At 40.6% G+C, this 14107-nt stretch overlaps 1 protein-coding gene across 1 annotated transcript in view; it reads right to left on the bottom strand.

Moving 5' to 3' along the window:
- The window catches only part of LOC121383884 (protein SERAC1-like), a 33331-nt gene extending 20442 nt beyond the window's left edge, over positions 1–12889 (bottom strand). Inside the window, exons 1-9 of the mRNA XM_041513981.1 lie at positions 12877–12889; positions 12255–12383; positions 9467–9585; positions 8880–8999; positions 5484–5600; positions 3333–3495; positions 2893–3043; positions 2180–2324; positions 1463–1563 (exon numbers count right to left, since the gene is read on the bottom strand). Of these exons, the coding sequence (XP_041369915.1) occupies positions 1463–1563; positions 2180–2324; positions 2893–3043; positions 3333–3495; positions 5484–5600; positions 8880–8999; positions 9467–9585; positions 12255–12383; positions 12877–12889 (1058 nt within the window). The remainder of the gene's footprint in view (positions 1–1462; positions 1564–2179; positions 2325–2892; positions 3044–3332; positions 3496–5483; positions 5601–8879; positions 9000–9466; positions 9586–12254; positions 12384–12876) is intronic.
- Positions 12890–14107: the final 1218 nt, after the last annotated feature.

Raw genomic sequence — 14107 nt, 5'->3', positions numbered from 1 at the left:
CTTAGCAGCAAACTGTAAAACAGAATGTAATGCTTAGCAGCAAACTGTAAAACAGAATGTAATGTTTAGCAGCAAACTGTAAAACAGAATGTAATGCTTATCAGCAAACTGTAAAACAGATTGTTATGCTCAGCAGCAAATTGTAAAACAGACTGTAATGCTTATCAGCAAACTGTAAAACAGATTGTAATGCTCAGCGGCAAACTGTAAAACAGGCTGTAATGCTTAGCAGCAAACTGTAAAACAGACTAATCCTTAGCAGCAAACTGTAAAACAGACTGTAATGCTTATCAGCAAACTGTAAAACAGACTAATGCTTAGCAGCAAACTGTAAAACAGACTGTAATGCTGAGCAGCAAACTATAAAAAAGACTAATGCTTAGCAGCAAACTATAAAAAAGACTAATGCTTAGCAGCAAACTGTAAAACAGACTGTAATGCTTAGCAGTAAACTGTAAAACAGATTGTAATGCTCAGCAGCAAACTGTAAAACAAGCTGTAATGCTTAGCAGCAAACTGTAAAACAGACTAATGCTTAGCAGCAAACTGTAAAACAGACTGTAATGCTGAGCAGCAAACTAAAAAAGACTAATGCTTAGCAGCAAACTGTAAAACAGATTGTAATTCTCAGCAGCAAACTGTAAAACAGGGTGTAATGCTTACCAGCAAACTGTAAAACAGACTAATGCTTAGCAGCAAACTGTAAAACAGAATGTAATGCTTAGCAGCAAACTGTAAAACAGAATGTAATGTTTAGCAGCAAACTGTAAAACAGAATGTAATGCTTATCAGCAAACTGTAAAACAGATTGTTATGCTCAGCAGCAAATTGTAAAACAGACTGTAATGCTTATCAGCAAACTGTAAAACAGATTGTAATGCTCAGCGGCAAACTGTAAAACAGGCTGTAATGCTTAGCAGCAAACTGTAAAACAGACTAATCCTTAGCAGCAAACTGTAAAACAGACTGTAATGCTTATCAGCAAACTGTAAAACAGACTAATGCTTAGCAGCAAACTGTAAAACAGACTGTAATGCTGAGCAGCAAACTATAAAAAAGACTAATGCTTAGCAGGTAACTGTAAAACAGACTGTAATGCTTAGCAGCAAACTAAAACAGACTGTAATGCTGAGTAGCAAACTATAAAAAAGACTAATGCTTAGCAGCAAACTGTAAAACAGATTGTAATGCTCAGCAGGAAACTGTAAAACAGGCTGTAATGCTTAGCAGCAAACTGTAAAACAGAATGTAATGCTTAGCAGCAAACTGTAAAACAGAATGTAATGCTTATCAGCAAACTGTAAAACAGAATGTAATGCTTAGCAGCAAACTGTAAAACAGAATGTAATGCTTAGCAGCATACATACTGTAAAGCTTAGCAGAACACAAAAAAGTAAATATCAACTGCAAGGCTTAGTATACCTCAGAAACTATTAAGCTAAGCGAACTCATACTTACGTACTTTTCGTCATCGTAGGGACAGCTGACGTACCAGCTACTGACATGGGTGTCAAACTGAACAGCCACAATACGAGAGTTGGGGCAGTCTTCAGCCAACCAGTCCTTAAAACAGAAATCACACACAGTAAGAGCACACACACATACAAGCCAGGAAACGATAAACTTACCTGTTCAACTTGGTGAGGAATCCAGCCATTATGCAACATGAAAACAGATATTATATCCCCTCAATTACCCAAAATGTTTTAACGTGTATTTTGAAGGTAAACAAATCTCATTCCATACCCCACTCCTCGAACATGGAGAAAACTGGAATCGGTTTTTAGAATGTGAATACCTGACCTGATACCTAAACCACACTGTATAAAATATAGTAGAATGGCCCATGTGGACAGGTATCATTAATGGTCATCAAAGGAGGGTCTGTTTTTCCCAGCATTTTTTTTTCACATTTGGTCAATCATTGGTAAATAAGACATCTGGTCTGGAGAGAGAGAGAAAGAAGAAACCCACTGCTAGATAGGAAAATGTTTCCAATTAGCAGAAAGGGGTCTTTTATAGGAACTTTTCTACAGGACAGCACACACGACAGCTTTTGATGTACCCATCAATGGAGTACGTATTGGAATGAATAAATGTTATCAGGACTATCCACCACAGGGTATTGATCCTATGACCCACCATATCTCAGACGAACCACATACACTACAGTGATTACCTTGGGCCAGCAAGTTGTCCAACTGGTCCCAGTTTCATCGTTTCCATGGTTACGACCTTTATTCTTAACGTCCTGCTGCCTCCATGTCTTAAATGGGCCTCCCATGATGCCATGGATGAAAACAATGTCTGCATAAAGTGGATCACTGAAAATGCAATTACTATTCATTGCATGCTTGCTGTGGTAACTAATCTGAAGATTAAATCCTACTTTAAAACAGTATTGTTCAATTTATAACAAATAACATTAATTCAAACATATTGAAAAATGTCTGTCAAAGTAAAGTAGAAAAATTTACTTTTAATAACGTGACAAGAGCTGTCAGAAATGCAGGTTGTCCACCAAAACATTAAATTTCTCCCTTATTTTCTACCTGGTTAGTCTCTATGACAACTCAAGAATTGAGCATCTATTAAAAAGCATGAACTGTTGGATATCATACTGTGATGTAATTGAAACATCAGAATGTGTACGGCTTTTCCAATGTTTTATTGTCAGGCTCATTAAATTGTTACAGTAGTCTAGTAGGATGAATTAACCGACCAGTGTTATTGTCACAAGTATTTAAATAGCCACTCTGCAAACTGGCTTATTTCATGAATCAAGACTGCTAATTTTAATGCGATATATGTGACCACATGTTATGAACAAGTCTGCATATTTCATGAATATTGAACAATTATCAGTATATCCAAACACAGGGTTGTACATACGTCGTTCTGTGAACCGGGTGAATGACAAATATTCCGTCTTCTTGTACATCGCCACTAAAATCAGAGTCCAGGTTAGCCAGTGCTCGAGCAGCAAATATCAACAGAGAGAGATCCTCCCCCTTCATCCACTCATACAGTCGCTGGACCCACCCTGCAATCAAAACACAATATACGCATGTAGCAATATGGGACAATCCGCTGAAGTATGTTCACACCACTCTTCATCGACTTACACAATTGCTGCACCCACCATACATTGAAAACGCACTGTAGTAACATAAAAGTGACAACTCTGAATGCCCCCTACTTCATCCACTAATACACTCACTGGACTCGCCCTATAAGACACTATGTAGCCACAAAGAAAAATCCATAGCAGTGTCCTGCCCCCCTCCCCCAGTATCACTCCTACATACATGTACAGCCTTAAAGAGACGTACCTGTTTTAATGATGTCTTTGTGAAGGTCGGCACACAGTGCTAGATTTCCAATGATCCGTGCGACAGTTTCCTTGATGTTGAGGTCTTTAGGTCGACTCTCGACAACTCGCTGCAGAAGTTGTAGACCTCGATTGTGTACAATCTCCTGACAGTGTTTTAGATGCTGAAAATAACAAAACACACTCACTTTCATGGCCTAACTGTAAATCTGTAATGACGATTTCAGTAATACACTCACTTTCATGGCCTAACTGTAAATCTGTACTGACGATTTCAATAACACACTCACGTTCATTGCCCAACTGTAAATCTGTACTGACAATTTCAGTAATACACTCACTTTCATGGCCTAACTGTAAATCTGTACTGACGATTTCAATAACACACTCACGTTCATTGCCTAACTGTAAATCTGTACTGACAATTTCAGTAATACACTCACTTTCATGGCCTAACTGTAAATCTGTACTGACGATTTCAATAACACACTCACGTTCATTGCCTAACTGTAAATCTGTACTGACAATTTCAGTAACACACTCACGTTCATGGCCTAACTGTAAATCTGTACTGACAATTTCAGTAACACTCTCACATTCATTGCCTAACTGTAAATCTGTACTGACAATTTCAGTAACACACTCACGTTCATGGCCTAACTGTAAATCTGTACTGACAATTTCAGTAACACTCACGTTCATTGCCTAACTGTAAATCTGTACTGACAATTTCAGTAACACTCTCACATTCATGGCCTAACTGTAAATCTGTACTGACGATTTCAATAACACTCTCACGTTCATTGCCTAACTGTAAATCTGTACTGACAATTTCAGTAACACACTCACGTTCATTGCCTAACTGTAAATCTGTACTGACAATTTCAGTAACACTCTCACATTCATGGCCTAACTGTAAATCTGTACTGACGATTTCAATAACACTCTCACGTTCATTGCCTAACTGTAAATCTGTACTGACAATTTCAGTAACACTCTCACATTCATGGCCTAACTGTAAATCTGTACTGATAATTTCAGTAACACTCTCACATTCATGGCCTAACTGTAAATCTGTACTGACAATTTCAGTAACACTCTCACATTCATGGCCTAACTGTAAATCTGTACTGATAATTTCAGTCCACTTAAACTAAGAATATCACTCATCAGAAACTTTAAAAAAATGGTCCAAATTTAGAAACCAAAAAAAGTTGTTGGCAGTAATTTTTATCCCGTGGCAGAAAAACACCACTGGATAAGTCCCTGGCCTATATAGCAATTTATATTACAGCTATGGCTACTGCCATCGTTAAGTTTGATCTCTGTGTTTGTATCAGTAGAATTGTTCTTTTCCAATATTGTGCATTTTAAGTCTGCAATTTTTTTTTTTTTTTTTTTTTTTTTTTTAAATATATTTATTGTCCCAGATATTTATATATTGATAATGTCAGGGTTGGGGCCCTGAAATCATTATCTAACAATAGATACATAAATATAAAGTGCATTCAATAAAATTACTAGTTAATTGAAACAGTCAAATTTGGAGCACAAAATTAATGACAGACTAAATATATAATAAAAAAGAAATTAAACAGATAGACAGAGAGAAAAGAAGAAAAGAAAAATCCATATTTCCAAATATAGAAAACAAACGTTATTGGCTTTTAGGTTACAAAAACCCCCCACAAAAAAAAACCCACCAACAGTATGTGTCTTATATTGGAGTTATTTTTAACTATTAAGGCTAAGTTTAATTTTCTAGACATCAAAGTTTTAGTTGGCATATATGATATAATATTTTGTTTTAAGCTTTCTCATCAGTTTCCAAACAGCTGTCTGTATTTATTATTCCTACAGTATTAATCTCATGTTAAAAGTATATGGTTATTTTCACACTCGGTCTAGATAGTTGAGGAAAATCAAATTGGTCATATTCAGCTGGTCATGTCCACCAAAATGGACCGATTATACAAGCCATCACATCTAAACTGAAGAGTCTCCCTCTCAGATATTTCCTGCCACCGTTAGTATTAGTATTCATTAAGAGCTAGATGTACATGTAAATTTGTAGAAATATCTGGCTTTCATAATGGGGTTTTGCAGACCTACTACAATGTACGTGTGTATTGATATTTTAAAGGTGTGTTACCAAAGAATGCCGAGCCAAAGCTTCAAGACAAACAGACTGCATCTTCTTGGTGTTGTCGAAATCAGTGCAAATCTTTATTGGCTCCAAACTCAAACCACTGAATGTCCACAGGCCACCCTGAAATCAATTTAAAACGTGTTACACCAAGTTCATATTTTGTTAAGCTAACAGATAAATCAATATGAATCAAGTAATCATTTAATACTTCATTTAGGTTTAACTTTAAAACAAACAACTTCTGTAATGCATTCTATGTACCCACCCACACACACACAAACCCCTCCCCACACAAAAAAAAACCCAATACAAAAAAGAAAAGAAATTAAATGTGGTATAAACAAATATGATTGTAACAACTTCTAGCTTTTGAATGGTATTGTGCGACATATTTTAGAACAGCGTGTCATAAGCCTGCTACGGCTGAGCGATGTCACGTTATCGTTTTACATGTAAATAATAGCATGTGACACTTGAATAAACTGATTGTACAGATATATCAAATTCTTCATTCAGTCCATCAAGGCAAGAAAGGAATGTTTAACAACACCTCAGCACATTTAAAACTACAGCTACTTGGTGTGGAACATGCTTGCCTCAACTCTTGGCTACTCTTTTTGATTAGCAGAATGGGATCTTTCACATATACCATCCAACAGATAAATACCACAGCCTCACAACACCAGTTGTGGCGTACTTGTTGGAAGCAGAACTAGCCTTATGGGCCCACAAATGGGGAATGATTCTAGAAAGTAGTATGTTGTTGTACGGAAGAGGAGGAATCTTACGACCCACTGCACGTCACTCAAGCACTCTACCACTGAGCCACATCGACCTCTCGTCTCACAAAGGGCTACAACATAAAGATTGTATTGCTTACTGACAACACTAGAGCACATTGGTTAATCATCGGGTTAATGGATGTCAAACATTTGGTAATTCTAACACTTTATTTTTCATAGAAAACCTGCTACATTTTTTCATTAATAGCAAGGGATTTTTTATATGCCGCACATACCAGTCATGGGACAGTGTTTGGGACTGGAAAAACTAAAAAATATATCAGAGAATGGGTCTATTGGGAACTTTTAATTGTTTGAGCCCAGCACCTGAAGCGAGCTATCTACCGACTGAGCTAGATCCCGCCCCTCTTCACCGTATCTTCAAACTGAAGTGAGCTATCTACCGCCTGAGCTAGATGCCGCCCCTCTTCACCTTATCTTCAAACTGAAGCGAGCTATCTACCGACTGAGCTAGATCCCGCCCCTCTTCACCTTATCTTCAAACTGAAGCGAGCTATCTACCGACTTTGCTAGATCCCGCCCCTCTTCACCTTATCTTCAAACTGAAGCGAGCTATCTACCGACTGAGCTAGATGACGCCCCTCTTCACCTTATCTTCAAACTGAAGCGAGCTATCTACCGCCTGAGCTAGATGCCGCCCCTCTTCACCTTATCTTCAAACTGAAGCGAGCTATCTACCGACTGAGCTAGATGACGCCCCTCTTCACCTTATCTTCAAACTGAAGCGAGCTATCTACCGCCTGAGCTAGATGCCGCCCCTCTTCACCTTCATCTTCAAACTGAAGCGAGCTATCTACCGACTGAGCTAGATGACGCCCCTCTTCACCTTATCTTCAAACTGAAGCGAGCTATCTACCGACTGAGCTAGATGACGCCCCTCTTCACCGTATCTTCAAACTGAAGCGAGCTATCTACCGACTGAGCTAGATGCCGCCCCTCTTCACCTTATCTTCAAACTGAAGCGAGCTATCTACCGACTGAGCTAGATGCCGCCCCTCTTCACCTTATCTTCAAACTGAAGCGAGCTATCTACCGCCTGAGCTAGATGCCGCCCCTCTTCACCTTATCTTCAAACTGAAGCGAGCTATCTACCGCCTGAGCTAGATCCCGCCCCTCTTCACCTTATCTTCAAACTGAAGCGAGCTATCTACCGCCTGAGCTAGATCCCGCCCCTCTTCACCTTATCTTCAAACTGAAGCGAGCTATCTACCGACTGAGCTAGATGCCGCCCCTCTTCACCTTATCTTCAAACTGAAGCGAGCTATCTACCGCCTGAGCTAGATGCCGCCCCTCTTCACCTTATCTTCAAACTGAAGCGAGCTATCTACCGCCTGAGCTAGATCCCGCCCCTCTTCACCTTATCTTCAAACTGAAGCGAGCTATCTACCGCCCTAGATGCCGCCCCTCTTCACCTTATCTTCAAACTGAAGCGAGCTATCTACCGACTGAGCTAGATGCCGCCCCTCTTCACCTTATCTTCAAACTGAAGCGAGCTATCTACCGCCTGAGCTAGATGCCGCCCCTCTTCACCTTATCTTCAAACTGAAGCGAGCTATCTACCGCCTGAGCTAGATGCCGCCCCTCTTCACCTTCATCTTCAAACTGAAGCGAGCTATCTACCGACTGACCTAGATGCCGCCCCTCTTCACCTTATCTTCAAACTGAAGCGAGCTATCTACCGCCTGAGCTAGATGCCGCCCCTCTTCACCTTATCTTCAAACTGAAGCGAGCTATCTACCGCCTGAGCTAGATGAAGCGCCCCTCTTCACCTTATCTTCAAACTGAAGCGAGCTATCTACCGCCTGAGCTAGATGCCGCCCCTCTTCACCTTATCTTCAAACTGAAGCGAGCTATCTACCGCCTGAGCTAGATCCCGCCCCTCTTCACCTTATCTTCAAACTGAAGCGAGCTATCTACCGCCTGAGCTAGATGCCGCCCCTCTTCACCTTATCTTCAAACTGAAGCGAGCTATCTACCGCCTGAGCTAGATGCCGCCCCTCTTCACCTTATCTTCAAACTGAAGCGAGCTATCTACCGACTGAGCTAGATGCCGCCCCTCTTCACCTTATCTTCAAACTGAAGCGAGCTATCTACCGCCTGACCTAGATGCCGCCCCTCTTCACCTTCATCTTCAAACTGAAGCGAGCTATCTACCGACTGACCTAGATGCCGCCCCTCTTCACCTTATCTTCAAACTGAAGCGAGCTATCTACCGCCTGAGCTAGATCCCGCCCCTCTTCACCTTATCTTCAAACTGAAGCGAGCTATCTACCGCCTGAGCTAGATGCCGCCCCTCTTCACCTTATCTTCAAACTGAAGCGAGCTATCTACCGCCTGAGCTAGATGCCGCCCCTCTTCACCTTATCTTCAAACTGAAGCGAGCTATCTACCGCCTGACCTAGATGCCGCCCCTCTTCACCTTATCTTCAAAATGAAGCGAGCTATCTACCGCCTGAGCTAGATGCCGCCCCTCTTCACCTTATCTTCAAACTGAAGCGAGCTATCTACCGACTGAGCTAGATGCCGCCCCTCTTCACCTTATCTTCAAACTGAAGCGAGCTATCTACCGACTGAGCTAGATCCCGCCCCTCTTCACCTTATCTTCAAACTGAAGCGTTTTCCGGAGAGCGACCTCCGTGAAGTAGGCGACACACTTATCAACATCACACTGAGGCAGCCATCGCAGTAATTCCTTCAACTCATCCAGCAAGCTGTTCTGAAACACACACACAAATAAAACTTAAACATAATAAACTAAACTGTCAATATGACACTGATGATAGAAGGGAAGTAATAGAGTTGCCAACAGCCAACTAATATAGATATATATACAACATAACATATGTGAATAATAAAAATGTCAGTTTGAATAAGTATACAAAATATATAGTTTTACCGGGCCCTAACCCTATAGACTGCTATGCAAACTATGCAGGAACCAATGTAACTTGGAACAATAAACAGTTGGATGGATGGAATGACGGATGGATGGAATGATGGATGGATGGATGGAATGAAAGATGGAATGATAGATGGAATGATTTATGGATGAATGGATGTATATATAGATGTACAGAAGCACACCCTGAACTGATAGCCAATCCTCACAAGCTTACTAATAACTATCAGATAATTTAAACAGGCCTAGACATGTAAACACAGAGAAGTAAACAACGGACATACCTTCATTGGCTGTAACTGAGGTGGCGGCAGGAAAAACCTTTCATCAACATCAGGCGACCTCGCCAGTCCCACCAGCGTCCGAGCGTCGCAGGCCTGAGCAATGTACCGGTACTGATAATCTGAAACACAAATCACATCAACACATTTCAAGGTTTTGTTCACATCACATTAAAAACATTAAGGCTTACAAGAGTTTTATTTCAAGTGAGGAGAGCAGATCCAAACATTTGAAAAATAAAAATGGCAAGCACAAAACCCTCACGACTTGTTTTTTTCTCCGGTGAGTATGAAGCATGGACAACCCTCTGTACACCTGTTGTAAATAGGCTCTGAACACGGTTTCTGCCAGACAGTAAAACAGGTATGGTGCAATACCCAAATGATTTTGCAGATTTTTAAATTCACCTTTTGACAAAATTAATGACTCTTATCATTACTGTATGATTTTCCTAAACCTAAATTAAGCCATTTTCTTGCTGGGGGAGACCCCCCCCCCCCCCATACACTCTCTCGACTGTGGTTGTATTCAGCACACACATTGTAAATATTCAATTTCATAGCACCATACCCAAAAATTCCTTTCTGGCAGAAACACTGGCTCATGCACTAAAATTGCACACAACAATTATACATATTGACTGACTTGACACAATTTGCTTATAGTGCAGGCATGGTTCTGAAAATGGATTTCAAGAAAAAAATATCTTCTTACATTGTGAATATGCAAGTGATAGCAAGACGACCACTTCAAATGTGGTAATTACCCCACACTCTCCTCTCCTACAGATTTACACCACGTTTTCAAGCTACAGATAAACAAAAAATAAAATTATATTTTAAATGTTAAGATAATTTTTCTTATTTAAAATGTAAAATAATTTTTCTGGAATTCCATAAATTAATAAGTAGGATTATGAGACACTCCGAAGACATTCAATACCCACCATCCCAGTCTTCAATGCCCGCCAGAGCTCAGACACCAAATACCCACCATCCCAGTCTTCAATACCCACCATCCCAGTCTTCAATGCCCGCCAGGGCTCAAACACCAATTACCCACCATCCCATTCTTCAATACCCACCACCCCAGTCTTCAATACCCACCATCCCAGTCTTCAATACCAACCATCCCAGTCTTCAATACCCACCATCCCGGTCTCCAATGCCCCCAGGGCTCAAACACCAATTACCCACCATCCCAGTCTTCAATACCCACCATTCTATTCTTCAATGCCCACCAGGGCTCAGACACCAAATACCCACCATCCCAGTCTTCAATACCCACCATCCCAGTCTTCAATGCCCACCATCCCAGTCTTCAATACCCACCAGGGCTCAAACACCAAATACCCACCATCCCAGTCTTCAATACCCACCAGGGCTCAAACACCAAATACCCACCATCCCATTCTTCAATACCCACCATCCCAGTCTTCAATGCCCACCAGGGCTCAGACACCAAATACCCACAATCCCAGTCTTCAATACCCAACATCCCAGTCTTCAATGCCCACCATTCCAGTCTTCAATACCCACCAGGGCTCAAACACCAAATACCCACCATCCCAGTCTTCAATACCCACCAGGGCTCAAACACCAAATACCCACCATCCCATTCTTCAATACCCACCATCCCAGTCTTGAATGCCCATCAGGGCCCAGACACCAAATACCCACCATCCCATTCTTCAATACCCACCATCCCAGTCTTTAATGCCCACCATCCCAGATTTCAATGCCCACCATCCCAATCTTCAATGCCCACCATCCAGTCTTCGATGCCCGCCATCTTCGATGTCTGCCATCCCAGTCTTTGATGCCCACCAATCCAGTCTTCCATACCCACCATCCCGGTCTTCAATACCCACCATCCCAGTCTTCAATGCCCCCAGGGCTCAAACACCAATTACCCACCATCCCAGTCTTCAATACCCACCATCCTATTCTTCAATGCCCACCAGGGCTCAAACACCAATTACCCACCATCCCAGTCTTCAATACCCACCATCCCAGTCTTCAATGCCCACCATTCCAGTCTTCAATGCCCACCAGGGCTCAGACACCAAATACCCACCATCCCAGTCTTCAATACCCACCATCCCAGTCTTTAATGCCCACCATCCCAGATTTCAATGCCCACCATCCCAATCTTCAATGCCCACCATCCAGTCTTCGATGCCCGCCATCTTCGATGTCTGCCATCCCAGTCTTTGATGCCCACCAATCCAGTCTTCCATACCCACCATCCCGGTCTTCAATACCCACCATCCCAGTCTTCAATGCCCCCAGGGCTCAAACACCAATTACCCACCATCCCAGTCTTCAATACCCACCATCCTATTCTTCAATGCCCACCAGGGCTCAAACACCAATTACCCACCATCCCAGTCTTCAATACCCACCATCCCAGTCTTCAATGCCCACCATTCCAGTCTTCAATGCCCACCAGGGCTCAGACACCAAATACCCACCATCCCAGTCTTCAATACCCACCAGGGCTCAAACACCAAATACCCACCATCTCATTCTTCAATACCCACCATCCCAGTATTCAATGCCCACCAGGGCTCAGACACCAAATACCCACAATCCCATTCTTCAATACCCACCATCCCAGTCTTGAATGCCCATCAGGGCCCAGACACCAAATACCCACCATCCCAGATTTCAATACCCACCATCCCATTCTTCAATACCCACCATCCCAGTCTTCAATGCCCACCATCCCAGATTTCAATGCCCACCATCCCAGTCTTCAATACCCACCATCCCAGTCTTCAATACCCACCATCCCAGTCTTCAATGCCCGCCAGAGCTCTGACACCCAAGTGTCGCGTGTGTCTGTCATCCGAGCGAGTCAGGTGCAGCAGGCGCCAGGGGTTCTGACTATGGGACTGTAGCCATGGAAACCAGGTGTCTGAAACAGTAGCAAAAAACAATAAGACCGACTTATTTACCATTTTATCATAGTTTCACATATGGATGTGTATCTCAATGCAAGTTAAAACAAACTAAAATTAAATTTAAAATAATTCATCTTTTTTGTTTCAAATTTAATTAATAAATAAATGTTTTTTAAATTTAATAAATTTTGAAATACTTTAACATGCACTGAAATATACACACATAACATCAACTATAAACCAAGTTTCACTGATATAGTATGTACAAACAGAAAACACTTAACATTGAGCTGAACGCAGTCACCAATATCAGAAAAGTAACATTTATACATTGTAATTCAAGTTTGTTAGTACAAAGTATACAGACTACACATTCCACTGGGAGGGAAATACTCAATCTGATCGTGTCACCAGGAATGTAATATCTATAATACTTCACCTTTTAATTTCATTGGGAAATACTCAATCTAATCGACCACCAGGAATGTAATATCTATAATATCTCACCTTTTAATTTCATTGGGAAATACTCAATCTGATCATGTCACCAGGAATGTAATGCCTATAATATCTCACCTTTTAATTTCATTGGGAAATACTCAATCTGATCATGTCACCAGGAATGTAATATCTATAATATCTGGGAAATACCTTTTAATTTCATTGGGAAATACTCAATCTGATCATGTCACCAGGAATGTAATATCTATAATACTTCACCTTTTAATTTCATTGGGAAATACTCAATCTGATCGTGTCACCAGGAATGTAATATCTATAATACTTCACCTTTTAATTTCATTGGAAATACTCAATCTGATCATGTCACCAGGAATGTAATATCTATAATATCTCACCTTTTAATTTCATTGAGAAATACTCAATCTGATCGTGTCACCAGGAATGTAATATCTATAATATCTCACCTTTTAATTTCATTGGGAAATACTCAATCTGATCATGTCACCAGGAATGTAATATCTATAATATCTCACCTTTTAATTTCATTGGGAAATACTCAATCTGATCACCAGGAATGTCACCAGGAATGTAATATCTATAATATCTCACCTTTTAATTTCATTGGGAAATACTCAATCTGATCATGTCACCAGGAATGTAATATCTATAATATCTCACCTTTTAATTTCATTGGGAAATACTCAATCTGATCATGTCACCAGGAATGTAATATCTATAATATCTCACCTTTTAATTTCATTGGGAAATACTCAATCTGATCATGTCACCAGGAATGTAATATCTATAATATCTCACCTTTTAATTTCATTGGGAAATACTCAATCTGATCGTGTCACCAGGAATGTAATATCTATAATACTTCACCTTTTAATTTCATTGGGAAATACTCAATCTGATCATGTCACCAGGAATGTAATATCTATAATATCTCACCTTTTAATTTCATTGGGAAATACTCAATCTGATCATGTCACCAGGAATGTAATATCTATAATATCTCACCTTTTAATTTCATTGGGAAATACTCAATCTGATCATGTCACCAGGAATGTAATATCTATTTCATATACTCAATCTGATCACCCAGGAATGTAATATCTATAATATCTCACCTTTTAATTTCATTGGGAAATACTCAATCTGATCATAATATTTTAATTTCGTCACCAGGAATGTAATATCTATAATATCTCACCTTTTAATTTCATTGGGAAATACTCAATCTGATCACGTCACCAGGAATGTAATATCTATA

The sequence above is a fragment of the Gigantopelta aegis genome, chromosome 10 (genome assembly GCF_016097555.1).
Source record: "Gigantopelta aegis isolate Gae_Host chromosome 10, Gae_host_genome, whole genome shotgun sequence".
NCBI classification, from domain to species: Eukaryota; Metazoa; Mollusca; class Gastropoda; order Neomphalida; family Peltospiridae; genus Gigantopelta; species Gigantopelta aegis.
Note: the sequence above shows the minus strand (reverse complement) of the source record. Positions and strands in the feature narration are given on the sequence as shown.